Source organism: Sylvia atricapilla, chromosome 7, assembly GCF_009819655.1.
Source record: "Sylvia atricapilla isolate bSylAtr1 chromosome 7, bSylAtr1.pri, whole genome shotgun sequence".
Lineage (NCBI taxonomy): Eukaryota > Metazoa > Chordata > Aves > Passeriformes > Sylviidae > Sylvia > Sylvia atricapilla.
This window is the reverse complement of record NC_089146.1, coordinates 3,682,482-3,700,464: the sequence shown is the minus strand read 5'-3', so window position 1 is coordinate 3,700,464 and position 17,983 is coordinate 3,682,482. Positions and strand designations below refer to the sequence as shown.

Below are 17,983 nucleotides of genomic sequence, written 5' to 3'. Positions count from 1 at the left end.
CATTAGATTCATTTCATATTTATGCTTTTTTTCCCCTCCCTTTCAGTGATGCCAGCAGGACTGCCTTGTAAATGAGAAACCATTGTGTTTCTCAGGGGGAGCATCCTGTACAAATAAAAAAAGCAGCAGAGTAAATCATTTTACAGCATATGGTAGATTCTAAGCCTCAAAGTACTCAGCTTTCCATAGCAGCAGAGGCACAAATGGAATCAAATGAATAAATTGCCATGTTTTCTTATTATGGATGTCTGAATTGAGAAGTTCACCTGAGCAGATACTCTGCTTTGTAATTGCCTGGTATTTGCTCTTCCTTACTAGAAAGAAGGCACAGACAAGGCTTTTATCACACCATTTTTTGTCTGTTATGTGCTAGCAAACAGCTGTGTTTAGGAACAGGGGGGTGATTATTCCATGTCAGGATCCTGAAGGTAGTGCAGTTACATGGGAGGAAAGTGGGCTGCTGGTGTTCATTTATGGCACTGTCTGGGAGAAGGTGTCTGTGACACAAAAGGCTGCCATGGTGAGAGACCGGAGGAGGGCTGGCAGAACAGGAGGGTGCCAGTCCTTCTCTGCCACCTCTGCAATACCCAGCACTTCACTGGGAGCCTGATCTAAGACAGAGAATGCCATGGGTTCCTCTCAGTTTACAAACTGCCCCAGTTTCTGGTTTTGTGCCATCCATTCTTTATACCCCAACCATACTATTAGCACATGGACTAGTGGCTGATCCCTCACGGCTTCTTCTTGCTACCTTCTGAGGATGAATGCAGGACAATTAGACCTGGTATTAAACTCACAGCACCAGAGCAGAGCTACACACTTGAGATATGTTGCAAATGACTGGGACTCTACAGGCCTGATCCACAGTCTGGTACTGCTGATTATAGAAGGATGATTGCAGGAGGATGCTCAACAAAACCTTTGTGGTACCTTGTAGGTGCTTAAGAATGGCTATATCTGCAAGTGGCATAAAATCCTGTGCAAGTGGCTCACTACCCTAGTTAGGAGCCTGTGCAATTCCTACATTTTAGCTTTAGCACCTTATTCCCTAAACAAACAAATGACAAAGAGTGAAATGAGTAAGGACAGAAGGTATTGATTTTTTGTTTTTGTCTCAAATACAGTGTATGAGCATTCTGTAGTTAGCACAGGAATGCTCCCTGCTGATCCCTGATCCCTGATGATGTGAAGTAAGATGCAGAAAACCTCTGTTTGCAGACTGTTAGATCTGTGCTTGAGGGGATAAAATATTAATCAAAAAATGGTTAGTTTCTGTGTCTGATTCTGAAGGGAATTTCCATGTGATGTTAATCTTGTAATTCCAGTACAGTCTCATTACAGTGTGAAGAGAGGAAATATGCTTTAGCAAACTGATCCTTCATTTGAGAACCCTTTGTCTTAGGGAGCACACAAGCAGGCCCAGCAAACACGACTCATCAATGCCTTGTGTGATTTTTAATCAATGAGATTAGTGCAAAAAGATAATAATGAGTAATTATGCTGTATGGTAAGTATGAAGGGAATACACGAAGAATGATAACTAAAGACTTACATTGGTGACAGGTGACTGTATTGAGAGAGAATAACACAAAATGTCACCTACAGAGTGAGTTTTCAAAAGTGTCCTCTCCTCACTGGTGATCGTGAATGTCCAGAACAAAACAAGCCCTTTTATAAATGCTTCAAGTTGGGTTTCTGCTAAATAAGATGTTCCTGAGGAGAGATGTTTTATGAATGTGGCTCTGCTTACAGGTGATTGCTATCTTGATGCCCAAAGTGTTCTTACACATTGTTTTATGTTGTGTTGCACTCATTGCCCAGTCAGTGGGGCTCAAATGATTTGTGTTGCCTGTGAAGCATGGACCAGACCTGTCTGATACCATTTTTTGGTTTATGTAGTACCTGCTCTGGAAGACTGTAAGGAACAAGAGCCTGTGATGGACAACAATATTTCTGTGGTGCCTTTTGAGAGACCTGCTGTTATAGAGAAGCTGACGAGCAACATGGGAAAGCGCAAAAGCTCCACCCCACAGAAGTTTGTGGGTAAGCTGGAAATGAGCCTTTTGTTCTTTTTAGTGCAGGGGTTGGGTACAGGTTATGTGCTATTTGTAATGGCCAGAAGAACAAGGGGAAAAGGAAGCACTCTCTCAACTTGGTTCTGATACAACAATGGAGGTGGTTAAATCACAGCAAGAAATCATGATAATTACTAAATTCATTTTACCAGTCCAGAGAATTGAAAAGCGAAGTCCGCTATCATAAAAATGCTTTAGAAAACCTTTTACTTAATGCTGTTTTGCTTGTGTTTTTTTTAACTTCTCTCTAGCCCTTTTGAGGTTTAGACTTGTCATCTTCCCTCTCCTTGCTCTAGAAAAAAAACTAAAACAAAAACAAGCTAAGACTGTCATGTAATTATCTGTCTCCATATGTGTTAAAAAAAACAAACAACAAGTATCTCAAGACTTCTAATTTGTATTAAATTCCCGACACTTGGCAACAACTGGTCTGATAATACTGGCATGAGGAAGAAAATCACATCCCTTGAGTTAGAAGAAGTTCTTGCTCCAAGTGCAGCACTCTACACACAATAAACTTATTAATGCATGAATACAAAACAGTGTTGAGTGGCTTTTGGTTGCTAGATTTAGAATCCTAGGTCAAGAATTCATATTTTGCTTTGTGTCTCGACATATTAAAATTACTCAGCTCATAACAGGTGACAGTATGGAGAATTTTACTTGGTTTGAGCTGTAACTTAAAGCTTCTTTTTACTGCTACTGAAGCAGTGCAAAACTTCTTAGGAGGGAAGCAGGAGCAGAGAATTGTTTGGCGTAAGTGTCAGACTCTGAAGTCAAGTAGCAGGAGTTTTCCATGCTCACTGCCTGGAAGGGCAGTCACACAGAACCTAAGGGTGTCTCATTCTGCCTACACTGAGGACACTTACAGAGAGGATCAGAGCACTGTAAGTAATTAGCACAGCCATTTAGAAAAATTGTTGCCCCTCAGCTAAATGCAGATGCAGATGGATTTGTTAAATCACCCCTGAAGGAGGCAGTAAGTAAGCTACATGGTTTGGAATAGCAGGGGGCCAGCAGTGTGCAGCAGCTCACCTGGGGGGATTGACACACTGACCTGGCTGCTCTCAGTCAGCTGACCATTCCCAAATACCAGTGCTGAGCCAAGGTTACACCAGCAATGAGCCATCCCACATGGGGAATACTGGGAGACATCAGTATTTCCTATGTTGTATCAGTACCGGATTTTCCTGTGTTACATTTTTAGACCAGAAATGGGATTTTACTTGTCCACTCATGCACCACTGACCATACTTTGTTCTTGTGTTCAGAGGTGAATTTACTGATTGGAAATCTTTGCCTGAGAGATAGAGAATTATTATTATTCTTACACTATTATTCTCTTCAGCAGGTTATACTACTTTGTTGTTAGATAAATCTGGTTTTTTCTATAGGTGTAACATATCACTAGCCATGCGTAGGAAAAAAGGTGCCCCCTTTCAATCTTAATTGTTATGCAATCTAAATAACAGCAGTTTTCACTTGGCTGCCTTTCTTTTTTTTTTTTTTTTTCCTCTCTCCACCATGACCTCACTTTTCTTCCCTTTTTCTCCCCAATTAAATATTGTTCAGCTCTATCAGGAAGAATGTGTAATGGTTCTGTTGCTTGCAGGAAATTTTCCTGTGCATACTGTAAGCATGGCACCTGTCCAAAACAACTTAATGGTGTTTATGAGAAGGTCATGTAAGCATAAGCTAAAATCTTTGCATGCTACATCTATCAATGCTCTTTCTGCTCAGCAATCTCCAAGGGACCGTGGTTATGGACCACAGTCTCTCCTATGGCTGAATTTTCAGGAGGAAAGGAAGCAGCATACAGCAAATAGAATGAATTCATTTCTGCCTGAGAGACGTGGTTATATATCTGCTCTTGAGGTACTAGTCTTACCAAACCAGTTGAAATAGTGGAGGCAGAAAGTACAATTTGTCATGTGCAGGAGTGTGAGTATTTTCTTTTTGCTTCTTGTTCAATGAGGGAGAGGCAGACACCAGTTAAATTAAAAGCAGCCCTCTTCAGGCTGCTCATGTGAAGCAGATTCATGTATTTTCAGTTGGAATTCGGAGCTTCCTCTCAGAATGTCACCGAGGTTAAGAACTGGCAGGATGCAAAAGGAGACATTTATGTGGCTTACGATAAGACCACGGTTGTTAGAGTAAGAATTAAAAATACACGGGCGTCTCAGAACAGATGAAGATCAGCCAGCTGCCAAATTACAGTCAGCTTCTGGTTAATGGGGGTCAGGGAGAAACTTCCCCAGGGGGAAATGCTGGAACAGCTTTCTCCAAGGTTTCTTGTAGCTTTCTCCCAGCTGCTTTAGATACTTGATGAGATGGACTACAGGTATCGCAGGACAGCTGTGTCTGTGTGCTTTGATCTAGCTTCAAATACCTGTTTCAGGGTTTATTTGAATGTCATATGGCCAGAGGGGAGAATGTTTCTTCTTCTACTTCACTAACGTAGGGCAAGGATAAATAGACTTTGAGCATAGTTTAAATGAAAATTCAGAATGATTGGTCTGATTAGCTGATTTTAAATATAGAATTGGCTAAAGAGGAATTTAATTTGGAAACCACATTGTACTGGTTTATTGGACTGTTTATTGGTTACTTCTGTGCTCTGTGTTTTACGCCCTCTCCTTCCCATGTTATCATTTATTTTGCTTTTTTGTGTCACACTCCATTTCTCAGGCTCTGACATCTTTGGAACTGGTTCATAATTAAAGGAATAAATAATTCAGGTCACTGGCAATTTACAGCTTTCTTTGCTGTCTGAGCTGGAGTAACTAAACATGGATGATGAAAGGAATCAAAATAGGATTTGCATCATTTATCCAAGTAGCCCATAAAGGATGGGTAATATTTCTTGATCTATAAAGCCTACAAAGGACTGGCAGTGTGTTTGGATCAGACTCTCACCAGTTCCATTTCTTTATCCAAACACAAGAATGACACAGGTGGCCAGAGAAAGTGGCAGGCACCAGTGGGCACCAGACACACTTGCCTCCTGGAGCTGTCCTCCAGTCACCCCTTTGGCCCCACATGGGAAGGGGCTGCATTGTGTCATAGGAAGCTGAAGCCGTGTCCAGCTGCAGGAGCTGTCCATCCTGTCTGTGGCAGCACAGCCGTCACAGGCTGCCAGACCACACAGCAAAACACTGAAAAGAGGATGTTTGGTGGCAAGAATCATCCACAGGTCGTGTTAGATTACCAGGGCCATGGTTGAGTACACATCATAGAGAGACAGACATGGTATGGTGTCCAGCCATGTAAACAGTATTACTGAACAGAGTAGGAATATTCAAGTGCTTCACTTTAGACTTACAGTTAATTACCTTAATAATCAGGGCTCAGTTCCCCAGCAGAAGTGAGGCATCATCTCTGAGGATAACATGGGTGTTTCTCTATGCATCACTTTGGAATAAGTCACACTAAGTGGAATGAATTATTATAGTCAAAAATAAAATGCTGAGTGATAGCTGTGTTGAAATGTACTAATGCAATTTGGAAGAGATTTGGGATTACAGTTCTGTTTCTTATAGTGGTTTATACGCATTGTGTTCCAAGCAATTTTGGCAAAAGGTGATAGAAGAAGATTCTTGAGTAATTTAATTCTTGAGTAGCCAAACCACTTGTAAGTAGTAACTTCTTGAATTTATTAACTTATGCTACTGGAAAAAAAAGTCTGGTTTTATGTACCAAGGAAGTGAAGTAACAAAGACAATGAAAACCAACCAAAGTTATTTATCAGACTTCATAAAATCAGTTTTAAAAGTTAGCTTTCAGCAACTAGCTCATTGCATGTGTGAACACACAGGAACATGTGTATCTTGTATCATATACAGATAACCTTTCCTGCTTAAAAGAAGTTATTCCATGAGCTTTGGCTGTCCAGACACTCCAAAGCCATCACTGGAAAACCAGTGTGGCTGAGCTGAGCCCTGGTGCAAACAGTGGTCAATTTGTTCCCCTCCAAGGAGAGGTATGATGCTAACAGGGTGCCCTGCCACAGTGTACCAGCATGTGGTTCTGGTTTTGCCCATCTTTCATGCCATTGATGTAAAAAGGTTACAGGGATGTGAGTTAGGATTCACAGTGATGAATCAGCCAGCTTCAACATCATTATGGATAGATTTATGCTGTGTCAATGAAAGGTGCTTTTGCCTTTTACCTAGTGAAACTAAGCTGTACCCATGCTTTCTCTATTTGTTTTCTTGCCTAAATAGACACTGGGAAGGGAGGAGTATGTGTAGGTCTTTTTTTTTTTTTTTTCCTCAGTCCAAAAAGGATAGACTCTTCTTTTTTTTGAGGGAGGAAAACTGCAAAGATCAGCCTCCAGTGCTCCTGTAAATTCCTTCATTCTTCAAGCCCTCTGTACCTGTTGTTTATGTTTCTCACTGTGCAGCCCTGTTGTTAGGTAGGTGTGAGGCACCTCAGATGGTGGGGGGCATGGGAAATGGTCCCTTGAATTTTGGGAGGAGTGTGTCTAATTCTGTATTCTGCCAGAACTTCAGTGGCCTCAATATTTCAATCCAATATCTACCAGTTAATGTGTAATTCCTAACTTGAGGTGTGGGCGCAGTCAGGCCCAGTTGAAGATTTGGAATTGCTCTGGAAGTTGCTGCAGCCATGTTTCACCCGGAAAAAATTAAGAGGGGAAAAAAAAGAAAAATAAATGAAAGCTCTTGGTGAGGTTACTGTTTTACCTATCTCAGGACAGAAACTTTATGGAAGGTCAGTAATAAATTAGAAGGAGGTTAACTTTAGATTCTGGAATGATTTCACCCCAGGTCAGGGGGTTCCTGTCCCTCCCCACCCCTTTTACAGTGAAACATTGCAGTGATTATGTTGATTTTGCTCACACATTTGCTTTTATCTCTTAGGTGAAAAGTTCATGAGATTTGGCTATCCAGATATCCCCTTTGATATGAACCTAAGCTATGACAAGGAGGCTGAGCTGATGCAGTCTCACATGATGGACCAAGCCATCACCAATGCAATCACCTACCTTGGAGCTGAGGCACTTCACCCCCTGATGCAGCACACACCGAGCACAATTGCAGAGGTGGCCCCGGTCATCAGCTCAGCTTACGCTCAGGTCTATCATCCCAGCAGGATAGAGAGGCCCATCAGCAGGGAAACGGCCGACAGCCACGAGAACAACATGGATGGCCCCATCTCCCTCATCAGACCAAAGAGTCGAATCCAGGATAGAGAGGGCTCCCCCAGCAATAGCTGCCTGGATTCTACTGACTCAGACAGCAGCCACGACGACCGCCAGTCCTACCCAGGAAACGCTGCCTTAACCCCCAAGATAAAGCCAAACCCGGCTTACGTGAAGGAAGAGGCCAAGCCTTTGGATGTCACAAAAGCTTCTAAGGGCTCTTTAAAGGATATGTACAAGGTGATCAACGGAGAAGGGGAGCAGATTAGGGCTTTCAAGTGCGAGCACTGTCGCGTCCTCTTCCTGGACCATGTCATGTACACCATCCACATGGGCTGCCACGGCTACCGGGACCCGCTGGAGTGCAACATCTGTGGCTACCGGAGCCAGGACCGCTATGAGTTCTCGTCGCACATAGTCCGGGGGGAGCACACATTCCGCTAGGCCTTCTCATCCAAAGGGGACTCCTATGAAGTAGAAGAACTGCACATGAAGAAATACTGCACTTACAATCCCACTTTTCCTCAGACATTGAGACGCCTATTTTGTTGTTGTTGCTGTTGTTGTTGTTGCTGTTGTTTAATTATTATTATTATTAACCTTATTTTTTCTTTTTTCTTTTTTGTGGGCCCAACCTCATTTGCTCTGCCCAGCTTAAGAATGGAAAGAAGGAAGGAAATGGATAAAAGAGGGGTTGGTTGTGGCCGTCAGTTTCTGGGGAGTGACCCGCCTTGCTTTCTGTGGGAATTGGAAGGCAGTCTGTGTCCATCTCAGTCAGTTGTACACCATGTCCTCTTTTGGGATATCGCTCAACCATGCCAGGTGCTTTCAAGTCCCAACAAGATGCCACTCATTTGCAATTTCAGAGGAATAGGTAGAAACATTTCAGAGGAGGGCCTTTTTCTAATGTGAAGATATGGTGCGAGCTTTTGGTGGCTGGAGGAAAGGGGGGGAGCCTTGTTCTGCAGAATGAACAATTATTTTTAAAGCGAAATCGGTAGGGAGTTAGGAGCATGAATCAAAGTCAATATTCCTTTCAAAATTGCTTTCAAGGGTAAGCTGTTTTCCTGGGTTCAGTGTGTATTGCCCCTCTAGAATGTAAATAAATTTAAAGAAAAAAAGAAAAAAAAAAAAAAGAAATTTATGTCTTAACACTGTACCACATTACAGCAGTTTAGTTTCATAAGTCTGAGGGCCTTCTGTGGTAAGTCTGAGGCTTTGTGTTTTTATTTTCCTTAACTTATGAAGCACCTTTTTTTAGAATTGTTGATATTCTGTTACTCCATGCCTATGTGTTGTCTCACTGGCTTCTTAGAGACCCTTGGGAGCCTTACTTCTTTAGTTGCACCCTAAGTTTTAAGAAAGAGCATTTAGAAATAACATTTAAACTTGCTTCTAGGACAGTAAGTGGCCTGGGAGTGGGTGAGAGTCTGTAGTTTACTTAATCGATTCTGCTGCTCTTTTGAAATACCTTTGGGTTAAAATGATGGATTTTTAAAATGACAAAAGTACTAGCAGCAAAGTGTTCTTTAAATATAGGTATAGATAGATATATAATTATGTAAATACTTTCTCATTCTACTGTCACAGTGTTAACCTCTTGGCAACAGCCTAAACCAAGACTTGCAGCTGGGAAAGCGTTAGGAGCTAGATCCTTGGCCAGCATTAATCTTCTTGGCTCCATTGGACCGAATGGAGCTGCCCCAACTACTTCAGCTACATCAGGATCCGAACCTTGACTGTTTTTTCTCTTGTTGACTTCTTACTTGCTAATTTGCTGAACCACCGATTTCCTTTTGTTTGTACGTCATCAGTTCTGATTAATTTATGGGTGAAAGTATTAGCAGGTGTTGCTCCTGGTGAGCACAGAAGCCCAGGTCACATACTACCAACAGGTCACATACAACCTTCCCTACTTCTTCAAAAAGTAATAAGTGGAGGTGGAGGTGCTGTGTATTGATTTGGACTTAAAGATTTCAGTTTTATTCCTGATTTATTAATTTCCCTGTAGGGAAAGCAAATGGAGAAACACACTCCAGGGAGAGTCCTTGACCTACCGACTGGACAAGAAAACAAGTCCACTGATCTATTTTGGTTCCCTTCTCTCTCTCTCAGTGAATAACAAAGCCAGCAACCGCCCAGCAAGTTGCATCAGTAAAAACTGGGCTTAAACCTAGGGGACAGATTGCCATTGAAACCCAACTGTTTGTACCAATCACAATTGAAATGTTGTTGTTTGGCAACAAGAGCACAGCTTGAGAATGGAAAGATCTGGATGGGTTTAACCCCCTCCGCACGCATGGTCTCCATGCGCTTGGGGAGACCTTTTCCAAAGGAGAAAGTTACTAAAGTATAAAAGAGAGAGCAAGATCAGGCCATAATGAATTCCCATCTGCTCCCTCCAATCTGTGCACTTGATGCATATGCCAGTTTGCTGTTCGTTTTGAGGGTACTGGGGTTTTTTTTTTTCCTTCTTCTCTTCCTAGACCTGGAGCATTTGAAAGTAGGAGCTGAGTGGTATTGATTGAAATCTTTTTATGGTGACATTCTTGGCAGCTAGAACCTGTGTTTAGAAAGAATACAGTAGATCATGGCCAGATTACCTGATGACTGCTTCCCAGCACTGCAATGCTATTAAGTAGGAGCTGGTAAAGTCTTGCAGTAGCCTATTAATTATAATACAATATGGAGAGAAATGTCATCTTGTGTAATGTGAGACCTATCAAGGCTGGGAATATGCAAGGCTTTGGAGAGACAGATTTAAAGATCTATTCCCAACATTGTTCTTAATGTCATTGGGTTCCTCCCCCTCCTTCTTTCTTCACCCTAATGTAGAGGAAACTGGGGTAAATGAAGCAGTGCTGTCCTCCAGACCATTCTCATTGTCTTGTGCCTGGTACAGTCCAAGGAGTTTGTGCAGGAGAAAAGCAGGGAGGTGCTGGAGGCACGGCTTTTATCCTGTGTGGCTGAGTCTCTGCAGTTAGGGAGGTGGGCTTAGGAGGCAGCAGGCCATGCTTTGTGTCAGGATGTGCCTGGAAATTCGGCAAAGAAAAAAGTGGTTGTGATATGCTGAGGCAGGAAAGGTCCTTTGAGAGCAAGGTGGAAAGGGAAAGGTTCTTGGGCCTTGAGGGTTGCTGGGCTTGCCTGGACATCCAGAAAAACACATGTCCAAGACGAGAGAGAGGTTGCCAGCAAATCCTTTCAGTCTCTGGAGGAAATACTGTGTTCTCCCCTCTGTGGTCAGTGAAAGAACATTGGGCTGTGGTTTCTTGGAATAGTTAGCACTAGAGGAAAAGTGTTTAAAATTTCTGCCTTTGTTTGGGAAAGCACCGGAATACGGGAAAGGTAGAGAATCTCTTGTGTATCCACAAATCAGTTGGCTGCAATTACATCTGCAGTTGGTTAGTGTGCACTTTGGTTCACTGATGACTCACTGATACCTCGGGTAGAGTGGATTCTGTAGCTGTTTAAAGGATCACATCCACTGATTTTGGACCTGGCTTCAGTGAAGTCCAGCTTCTTGATCTAATGGTAGCAGGTGAGGTCTGTATGTCCTGCTACCAAGGGCACAGGGAACTGGGGAGGCACTGGGGAGTTATCTTAGAGAAACTGCATTTTTTGGAGAGGAAGAAACTTGAGGGATCACATTAATTTTTTGGTTATCAACGTGCTTTTCTAAACATTCACTGAAGGCTTTTATCCTAGAGTTAGGACAAGAATAAAGATTGAATTCTGGTTCAGACTTTGAACAAAATTTTGAATTAACATGTACTTTAGAATTCAATTCTGACTGATAATTATTAGAGAGCTTTATGTAGTACAGTTTGTCCCTTCACAAAAGTGAGCAAAATGGGGCAGCAGAGATTTCTTTGAGTGTTTTTTCTTGCTTGCTCTCTGCAAGAATTGGATTTCTAAGAAAAGCTCTTGAGTTTCGTCAAGTTCATTAGTCATTCATAGTGTACTAGGAATTTCAGTGGCTAATCCTTGATCTCCAAATCCGTTTGTTCTGAGTATTTGGTGCTGGAAATCGACCTGGCTGATTTTTATTGGCCTCTTTTGAAATTCTTGGAATCAGGTTTCCAGTTAGAAACATGCATTTGCAAATATAGAATTGGCTTCCTGTGAACATTCCCCATTTTCATTAAAAAAATAAAATAAAATAAAAAAAATCTGTGCACTCCTCTGCCAGTAAACCCTTTTGCTTCTTTTACATCAAAAATGGCAATATTCTGACTCAGTTTAGATGATTGCAAGCCTATTAATTTAAAGAGAAGTGTGACTGCTTATTCTGCTCTTGGTGTGATCCATATCCTTGGAGCAGAGGGCATTATCTGTATATCTGCAGTTATGACTGACAAATTTTACAGCGACCTCTCTTTGTAATCAGTTAGGAGTGCACATCAAAATATATTGCATTTTTCAGTAAAGCCTGCTCTTTACTCAGTAACTTATGGGATTAAAATAATTCTATTCTCCTTAAAAAGTGCTTTCATCTATGATGTGATGTGAAAGGTGTGTAGGCATTAACCTGTAGTGGTCCGTAGGAGAGATGACAATTTCAAATGGGTTAATTGGCCTGATTTTTAGTGGTACTGGTTTCTACAATGTGAGGACCCAGCTCACAAAGTCATGTGGGCCTCTGATATGTTTACTGCGAGGTGAAGAAATTCTCAATTGTCAGAGTTTCAAAATTTCTTTCTGTTTACAAGGGCTTCCCTAAATTTGTGCTGTAAGGCAGGAGGTCGATAATGAAACCCAACCCTTGAAATCTGGGCTTTCAGGGGCAATATTACTGTCGCCCAGATCCTGGGCTAGCTTGTTCTGATTTGAAAGAAGCCAGGCACTCCTTCCTCCAGAAAGAAACTTTGGAGATAATTGCAGCAAAAGTGCTTATTTCAGCCAAGGGCAGGAGCTACAGTAATGCAGTTCCTTTGCTGGATAAATTCCTTTCCTTAACTCTTGCTGTGCTTTGTAATGTAATGAGGGGGGAGGAGGGAGGCTGCCAGAGTCGCCTAAAGTCAGTGTGGGATTTTAGGAAAAGGCTAAATGAAATGATGAAATTGGCTTTTCTGCTAGTAGTTCACATCTTAGCTTGGCTTAATAGCATTTTAAAACAAAAATGGATGGCCTGTGGTCTGGGGCAGCTGGAGAGCTTGAGAAAGCGTATTTATATATATATATATATATGGTATTGTGTAGTTAGATATATGCTTAATTGTATATGTGCCTTTTCCAAATGCATTTTGGGAGATCCCGATGTCGTTTGTGATATCCTACCAGACCCTTTCAGAATGCACGACAAAAACCAACCCAAAGGAAACATCCCTTCTCCCGCTCTGCATCCTCCTTGGCAGCTTGACCCGGAGTGAGGAGCCTGTTCGGTACTTTGCTGTGAGATTTCCTGGAGGCAGACAGCTTTTAGCAGTGGGAAGGGCTGAAAATTCCCCCAGCCGAGTGCATTGCAGCTCTCCAGCTCCAGCTGGTGTGTGGCTGGTCCCACGGAGCACGGACTTGCCATGGCAGCCCCCAGCTGCACCGTGCCCCACAGAGAGCCAGGGAAGTGTCTCCCCTTTTCTCCCCCTCAGTGCTTTTACTTCAAGCACCCTTGGAAGTGGACTTTGCTCTGCTTTAAAGTTCCCACTTAGGACTGGGAGCAGACTTTAAAGCACTTGCTTCTTGCTTCAGCCTGGAAAAACAAATGTGGCGAGTCCTTTGGAAGTTTTTGCAAGTTTGCCTGCCACGCTGCTGTCACGCCAGGAACTGGCCTAGAGCCGAGAGCAGTTCGTCAGTAGGAGGTGTTCAGGGGGTTCATGAGCTGGAGCACTGCGGTGACGAGCACAGGGCTGGCTCTGGGACTTTCCCAGTGGCTTGGTGACCTGGTTTCAGGTGCAGCTGTTCCCCCTGCAGAGCTGCAGAGCTGAGTGTGCCAGCACTGCCAAGGCAGGCAGGCCACCATGGGCAAGGTGGCAGTGCCAGCAGGCTTCGGGCAGACCCTGCGCCAGCGACAGCCCAGAGCCACCCCCTTGGCAGTGCTCTGCTGGGCCCAGGCCACGGCAGCCAGAGGGGTGGTGAAGGGAGCAATTAGGTAGAAAAGAGAATTTGCTTCATAGTGAATAGATTCCCTTTTATCCCATTCTTGTGTTCTGAGATATAAGCAAAGGAGAGCATCACTGGTTCCCAGTTTGGTTTCTGATTTGACCGCCTACAACCCCACCTCAAAAAGGGGGTTGTGCCCTTCTCCTGCCTGGTGCTGAAATGCACACAGGACAGTCAGGAGGAGGGGTGGGCTCAGGCTTTGCCGTGCTGCATGCTTAACAGGCCAAGAAAACAGTAAAACCAGTCTCGGTCTACCTTCCCAGATGATCATGCAGATTCCCGGTTCCTGTTCGCTTCCAGCCTTTGGAAAGGTGGTTGTCCGTGTGCTTACTTGTGTCCTCATCTTTGAAGATAACTTCCCGTGCAATCTGCTTCTGTATAAACTTCTCCTTTTCATCTTGGGGCCTAATTAATCAGTGGACAGAAATGACCATTTCAACAGAAACCTGCATAGTCGTAGTAAAACTAATATTTTTTTACAGTTGCAAAAAAACCTAAAAACAAACAAAAAAAAACTGTGATATTTTGACTAGCAGTATGTGAAGTATTTCAAGAGGGCGAATGGCAGTGAAGTTAATCACATCATGTCGTGACTGGGGCTGGTACCATGTTGGGAGAAAGGGAGCAGCCTGGCCCAAAGCTGGGGCCAGCACCTTCCTTCCCACAGCGGGTGCTGGTTTAGGCGGCTGCACTGCAGCCCAGGAAAACATTTGAGCACCATCAGCCCGGTGCCATCCCTTTGGCTGGATGTGGCAGTGCCCAGGAGCTTTGCAGCTGGCCGTGTGTTTGATCCCTGCCATCCCCTGTGAGATCAGGGTGCAGCGCAGCAGCTCTGGGCAGGCTCGTTCCCGTTCTCTGTGTAGCAGCCTTAATCCCTGGCCCCGGCAGCCTGTGGTCTGTGTCACCAGGCTGGACAAAGGTGCCTCCCGCAAGGCAGAGGGGGAGCCCGGCTCCTTACGGGCACAACTGGGCCGGTTCGAAGTCAATTGGGCCATTTAGTTTTACCTCAAGTGACATCGAGTAAGAAAAGCTTCTTGCAGGGGTGGAGGTCACTGAATCCCTACTATGCACTTACTGGGATTTGACAGTGCTTACTGGAAATGGATGTTCGCTCCCGAACACACTGTAACGAGGGAAGGACTTCTGCTGGTTGTTTTTGTAGTCATTCAGATTCTGAAACTGTGATCAATTATTTGACGAATTGTCAAGTGTCCTCAGAGCTTGAACACGTTCAATTCCTCACCATGTAGCAGTCTCCTCTGGCTTTCTGTGCTTTCCTCTTTCCCCCTTTTCCTTCTTGGAGCTTTAAGTCTGGGCCTGCTCTTATCTCCTGTAGCTTTGGGCTGTCTAGGGGTTGGGGGGGTTGGTTTTTGGGGTTTTTTGTTCATTGGCTGTACAGTCTGTTTACATATTTTTGTACTCAAGTGTAGTTTTTTATTAAAAGCAGAAAAAAGAAAAAAAAAAAAAAAAGATAGTTGATTTGAGAAAAAAAATAAGGTACATACTCTTTGTAACACTTTAGAGATCTAGGGTACCTTTGAGATGACTCTACAGTGATGTAATTATAATACTGTATATTTGCCTTCCTTTTTAGTTGGTTTTATTTTCTTTTGTTTTGTTTTGGGTTTTTTTCCTAAAATGTATATCTTTTTATGAGAAACTGGAAACTTTTAATGCAAATGTTTAGAAAGATTTAAAATTGTAAAGTAAAAAGAAAAAAAAAAAAAAGTCATATAATTTTTTTTTTCCTGTTGGAAGAAAATGCTTTAAAAAAAGTTTTACTACTGTTGTATTCCAGGGTGGGGGTTACCAACCCCAAATTTGTTCCTTATGCTTCATTCTTGGATCCTGCTTTCTAAATGTCATAATTGCAGACATGGATGATTTGCCTGCATTAATTCTAAAAACAAAAATCACCAACATTTGGGGTTTTTTTCTGTTCAAGTGCAATACTTACCCTGACATCTTATTAATCTACAGTGGTTTCTGTGTTCCTTCTTCAGTCCACACAAATCAGTGAAACAAAATGCCCTAAATGCATTCAAAGATATGGTTCAAGTAGACTGATTGCAACAAAAGATGACAAACCGTAAATTAAGGCTAAAGGCCATAATTTACCTCCTGCTTGTCGTTGGCATTGAAACATATCCACATCCAGAATTAAGGACATCCCTGTTCTTGACTATTCCTTCCTCTTCTTTTCTAATTGCAGCTTTTTTAAGAAAAGCACTTAATATTGATGTTTATTAAAAATGACAAAAAAAATAAAAAATAAAAAGATCTTTCGGTCTGATCCAAAACCCACTCAGTGAAGACTCCTGTTGGCTTTGACGATGGATTTTGGATTAGGCCTAATCTCTTAGCTAGGGCAAAACTGCCATTTACTCTAGGGAGAGATTTGCCTGCATAAGAATTACAGGACTCGTGTCCTTTATCTACCTGAGAGACCAGAAAAGCTTCTTTAGAGTTGTCCTTGTCTTATATAAGTTTAGATGGGACTTGTTTTACATATCATACATATTTATATATAGTGTATTTTTAATGCCTTCCCTCCCTGCCCTCCCCCAGTAGACTGAAGCCGCTGTTCTGTAAATATGTATTTAGGTACGTAATAAAAAAAAAAAAAAAAAAAAAAAAAAAATCCCATTGAGATTTCTTGGAAAGGCAGTTACTGCGCATGCACAGTAGCCACTTTTGTCTTTTAAATTTGTATTTAAGAGATTTCTTTTTACTAATAACAAAGGCGAGGAGACTGTATCCCCTTCTGACTGCTTGCCAAAACGGTTGCCCAGCCCCTGGTGTCTGAGGTGAAGAAGAACAAGGCATTCTGTGGGCGATCGTGGGGTCTTACACCTTGGGCCACATTTCGGGAGTTCCCTGTGTGCTCTTCTCCTGACCACAGTCGGCACACTCACCTGGGGAATGATCCCTTTTTTTTTTTTTTTTTTTTTTTTTTCTCCCAGGTTTAAGAGTTTTTAGTTCTCTGATAGATCTTCCGAGCTCAAATTGAGGAATCTTTTAAATTTAAAAATAAGAAAAAAAAATAATTTACATCAGAGTTTACTCAAAAAAACAGTGAAGACACTGGGAGTTGTCCCGCTTCTTTATGTGTTCATTGGAAGGTGCTCTTATAAAAGGAGTTCAGAAACAATCCCTTTGACAGTGGTGCATGTAAGCAACCCTAATGTAAACCTGTATCCCCCTGCTAAAAAGAGTTTTGCCGCTATAGACTGAACTATGGGACTTGTTGTTATTTTTATTTTCTTCTTAGCATACATGCATACATATGGTTGCACATCTGTATGTGTGTGCTCTGTACCTGTGTGAGTGTTGTACAGCCATGTGAGAGTGGGAGTCCGTGTGTGTGTGTGTGTGTGTGTGTATAAATACAAGAAGCTGCAGAAACTTTGTAATACTTTGTGAAAAGGATTATATTATAAAGGTTTGTACTGTCTTGAGTGCACAGCTACTGGAATAAATGTAGGGAATCTCAGGAACAAGCATATAATTTGTCCAAGAATTATTTCTTCTCAGAAGTGTAAGTGCAGTTTTTAATTCTGTATATTATTTAATATTTTACCAATAAAAATAAACTTCTGACACGAAAGGGTTTTCCATTCAAGCTTTCTGGGCCCGTTGGTGTACGCATGCACTTTTCTTTCTTGCAGCAGGAAACACACCTGGTGGTTTGGCACCTGCCAGGAATCACATTTCTGCCTGCTCACAGATCCTGCTAGTTAGCTAGAGGGACTGAGTGTGTTCTGAGTTGGGGTTCTGAGCATGGGTGTATGAGAGGGGGGAGCTGAGCACAGATGTGCTTTCAGTATTCATTGGAGCTAAAGAAATGCCTTCCATCAGCTTCAGCATCAGCGACAGAAGTGCCCACGAGGGTCCTGCTGTATCAAATGGTGGCTTCAGCCACCTGCCAATCGCTCTGTCGTGGTTTTGAAATGAATTAGTGGCCTGAGATTTCTCTGGAAACACTTGGACTGCACACACATTTCCTTTCCCTTCCCTCAGCACGGGTTTTTGGCTGAGTTCTCTCTGTCATATCCCAGAGGTGACGTTCCCAGTAGGGATTTGTTGGGCGTTTCACCTTGCCCAACCTGTCCTTCCTTTCATAACACAGCTATCGACCTGGTAGCGTTTGCAGTACAACCTCTTCAGAATAAAAGGAAGATCTCATGAAGCTTCGTAGATTGCTTGTTGCTTGTTTTACAAATCTCTTGTAAATTCTTGGTTAAAGGTCAACCAGCCTCTCCCCATAATAAAAGTGTTCATCATTCATATGAGAATGGAAACTCCTTAAGATATCATCTGAATAAAAGTTAATCTTCCTTTAAGTCATGTTTGATGTATGTTGTCTCCAAGGAGTGCTTGTGTTTAGTGAGGAGAATTTCCTGATTCCTTACACATGGGATTGCTGGATTACTGATTTTGCTTAAAAAAACCCTTAAAAATTAAGCTAATGGGACAGTCTGAATCTTCAGTGCATGGACCAGAAATCCCATTGTGCCACTGTAGGACAGAAATGATGGGTTTGATGAACTCAGAGTCCTGTCCCAAAACTTACTGGGGATGGTGATGCTCATTTCATCAACTTCAGCTAAAAGGTCTGAGATGATCAGAGGAGAGCACATCGGCAGAAAAT

General features: G+C 42.5%; 1 protein-coding gene across 6 annotated transcripts in view; it reads left to right on the top strand.

The window, feature by feature from the left end:
* The window catches only part of IKZF2 (IKAROS family zinc finger 2), a 111,836-nt gene extending 100,431 nt beyond the window's left edge, over positions 1-11,405 (top strand). For all 6 annotated transcript variants that reach the window (XM_066322430.1, XM_066322428.1, XM_066322427.1 and 3 more), the window contains 2 exons: positions 1,900-2,043; positions 6,956-11,405. In XM_066322430.1, coding sequence (XP_066178527.1) covers positions 1,900-2,043; positions 6,956-7,680 — 869 coding nt within the window. In that variant the 3' untranslated portion in view covers positions 7,681-11,405. The remainder of the gene's footprint in view (positions 1-1,899; positions 2,044-6,955) is intronic.
* The last annotated feature ends 6,578 nt before the right edge of the window (positions 11,406-17,983 follow it).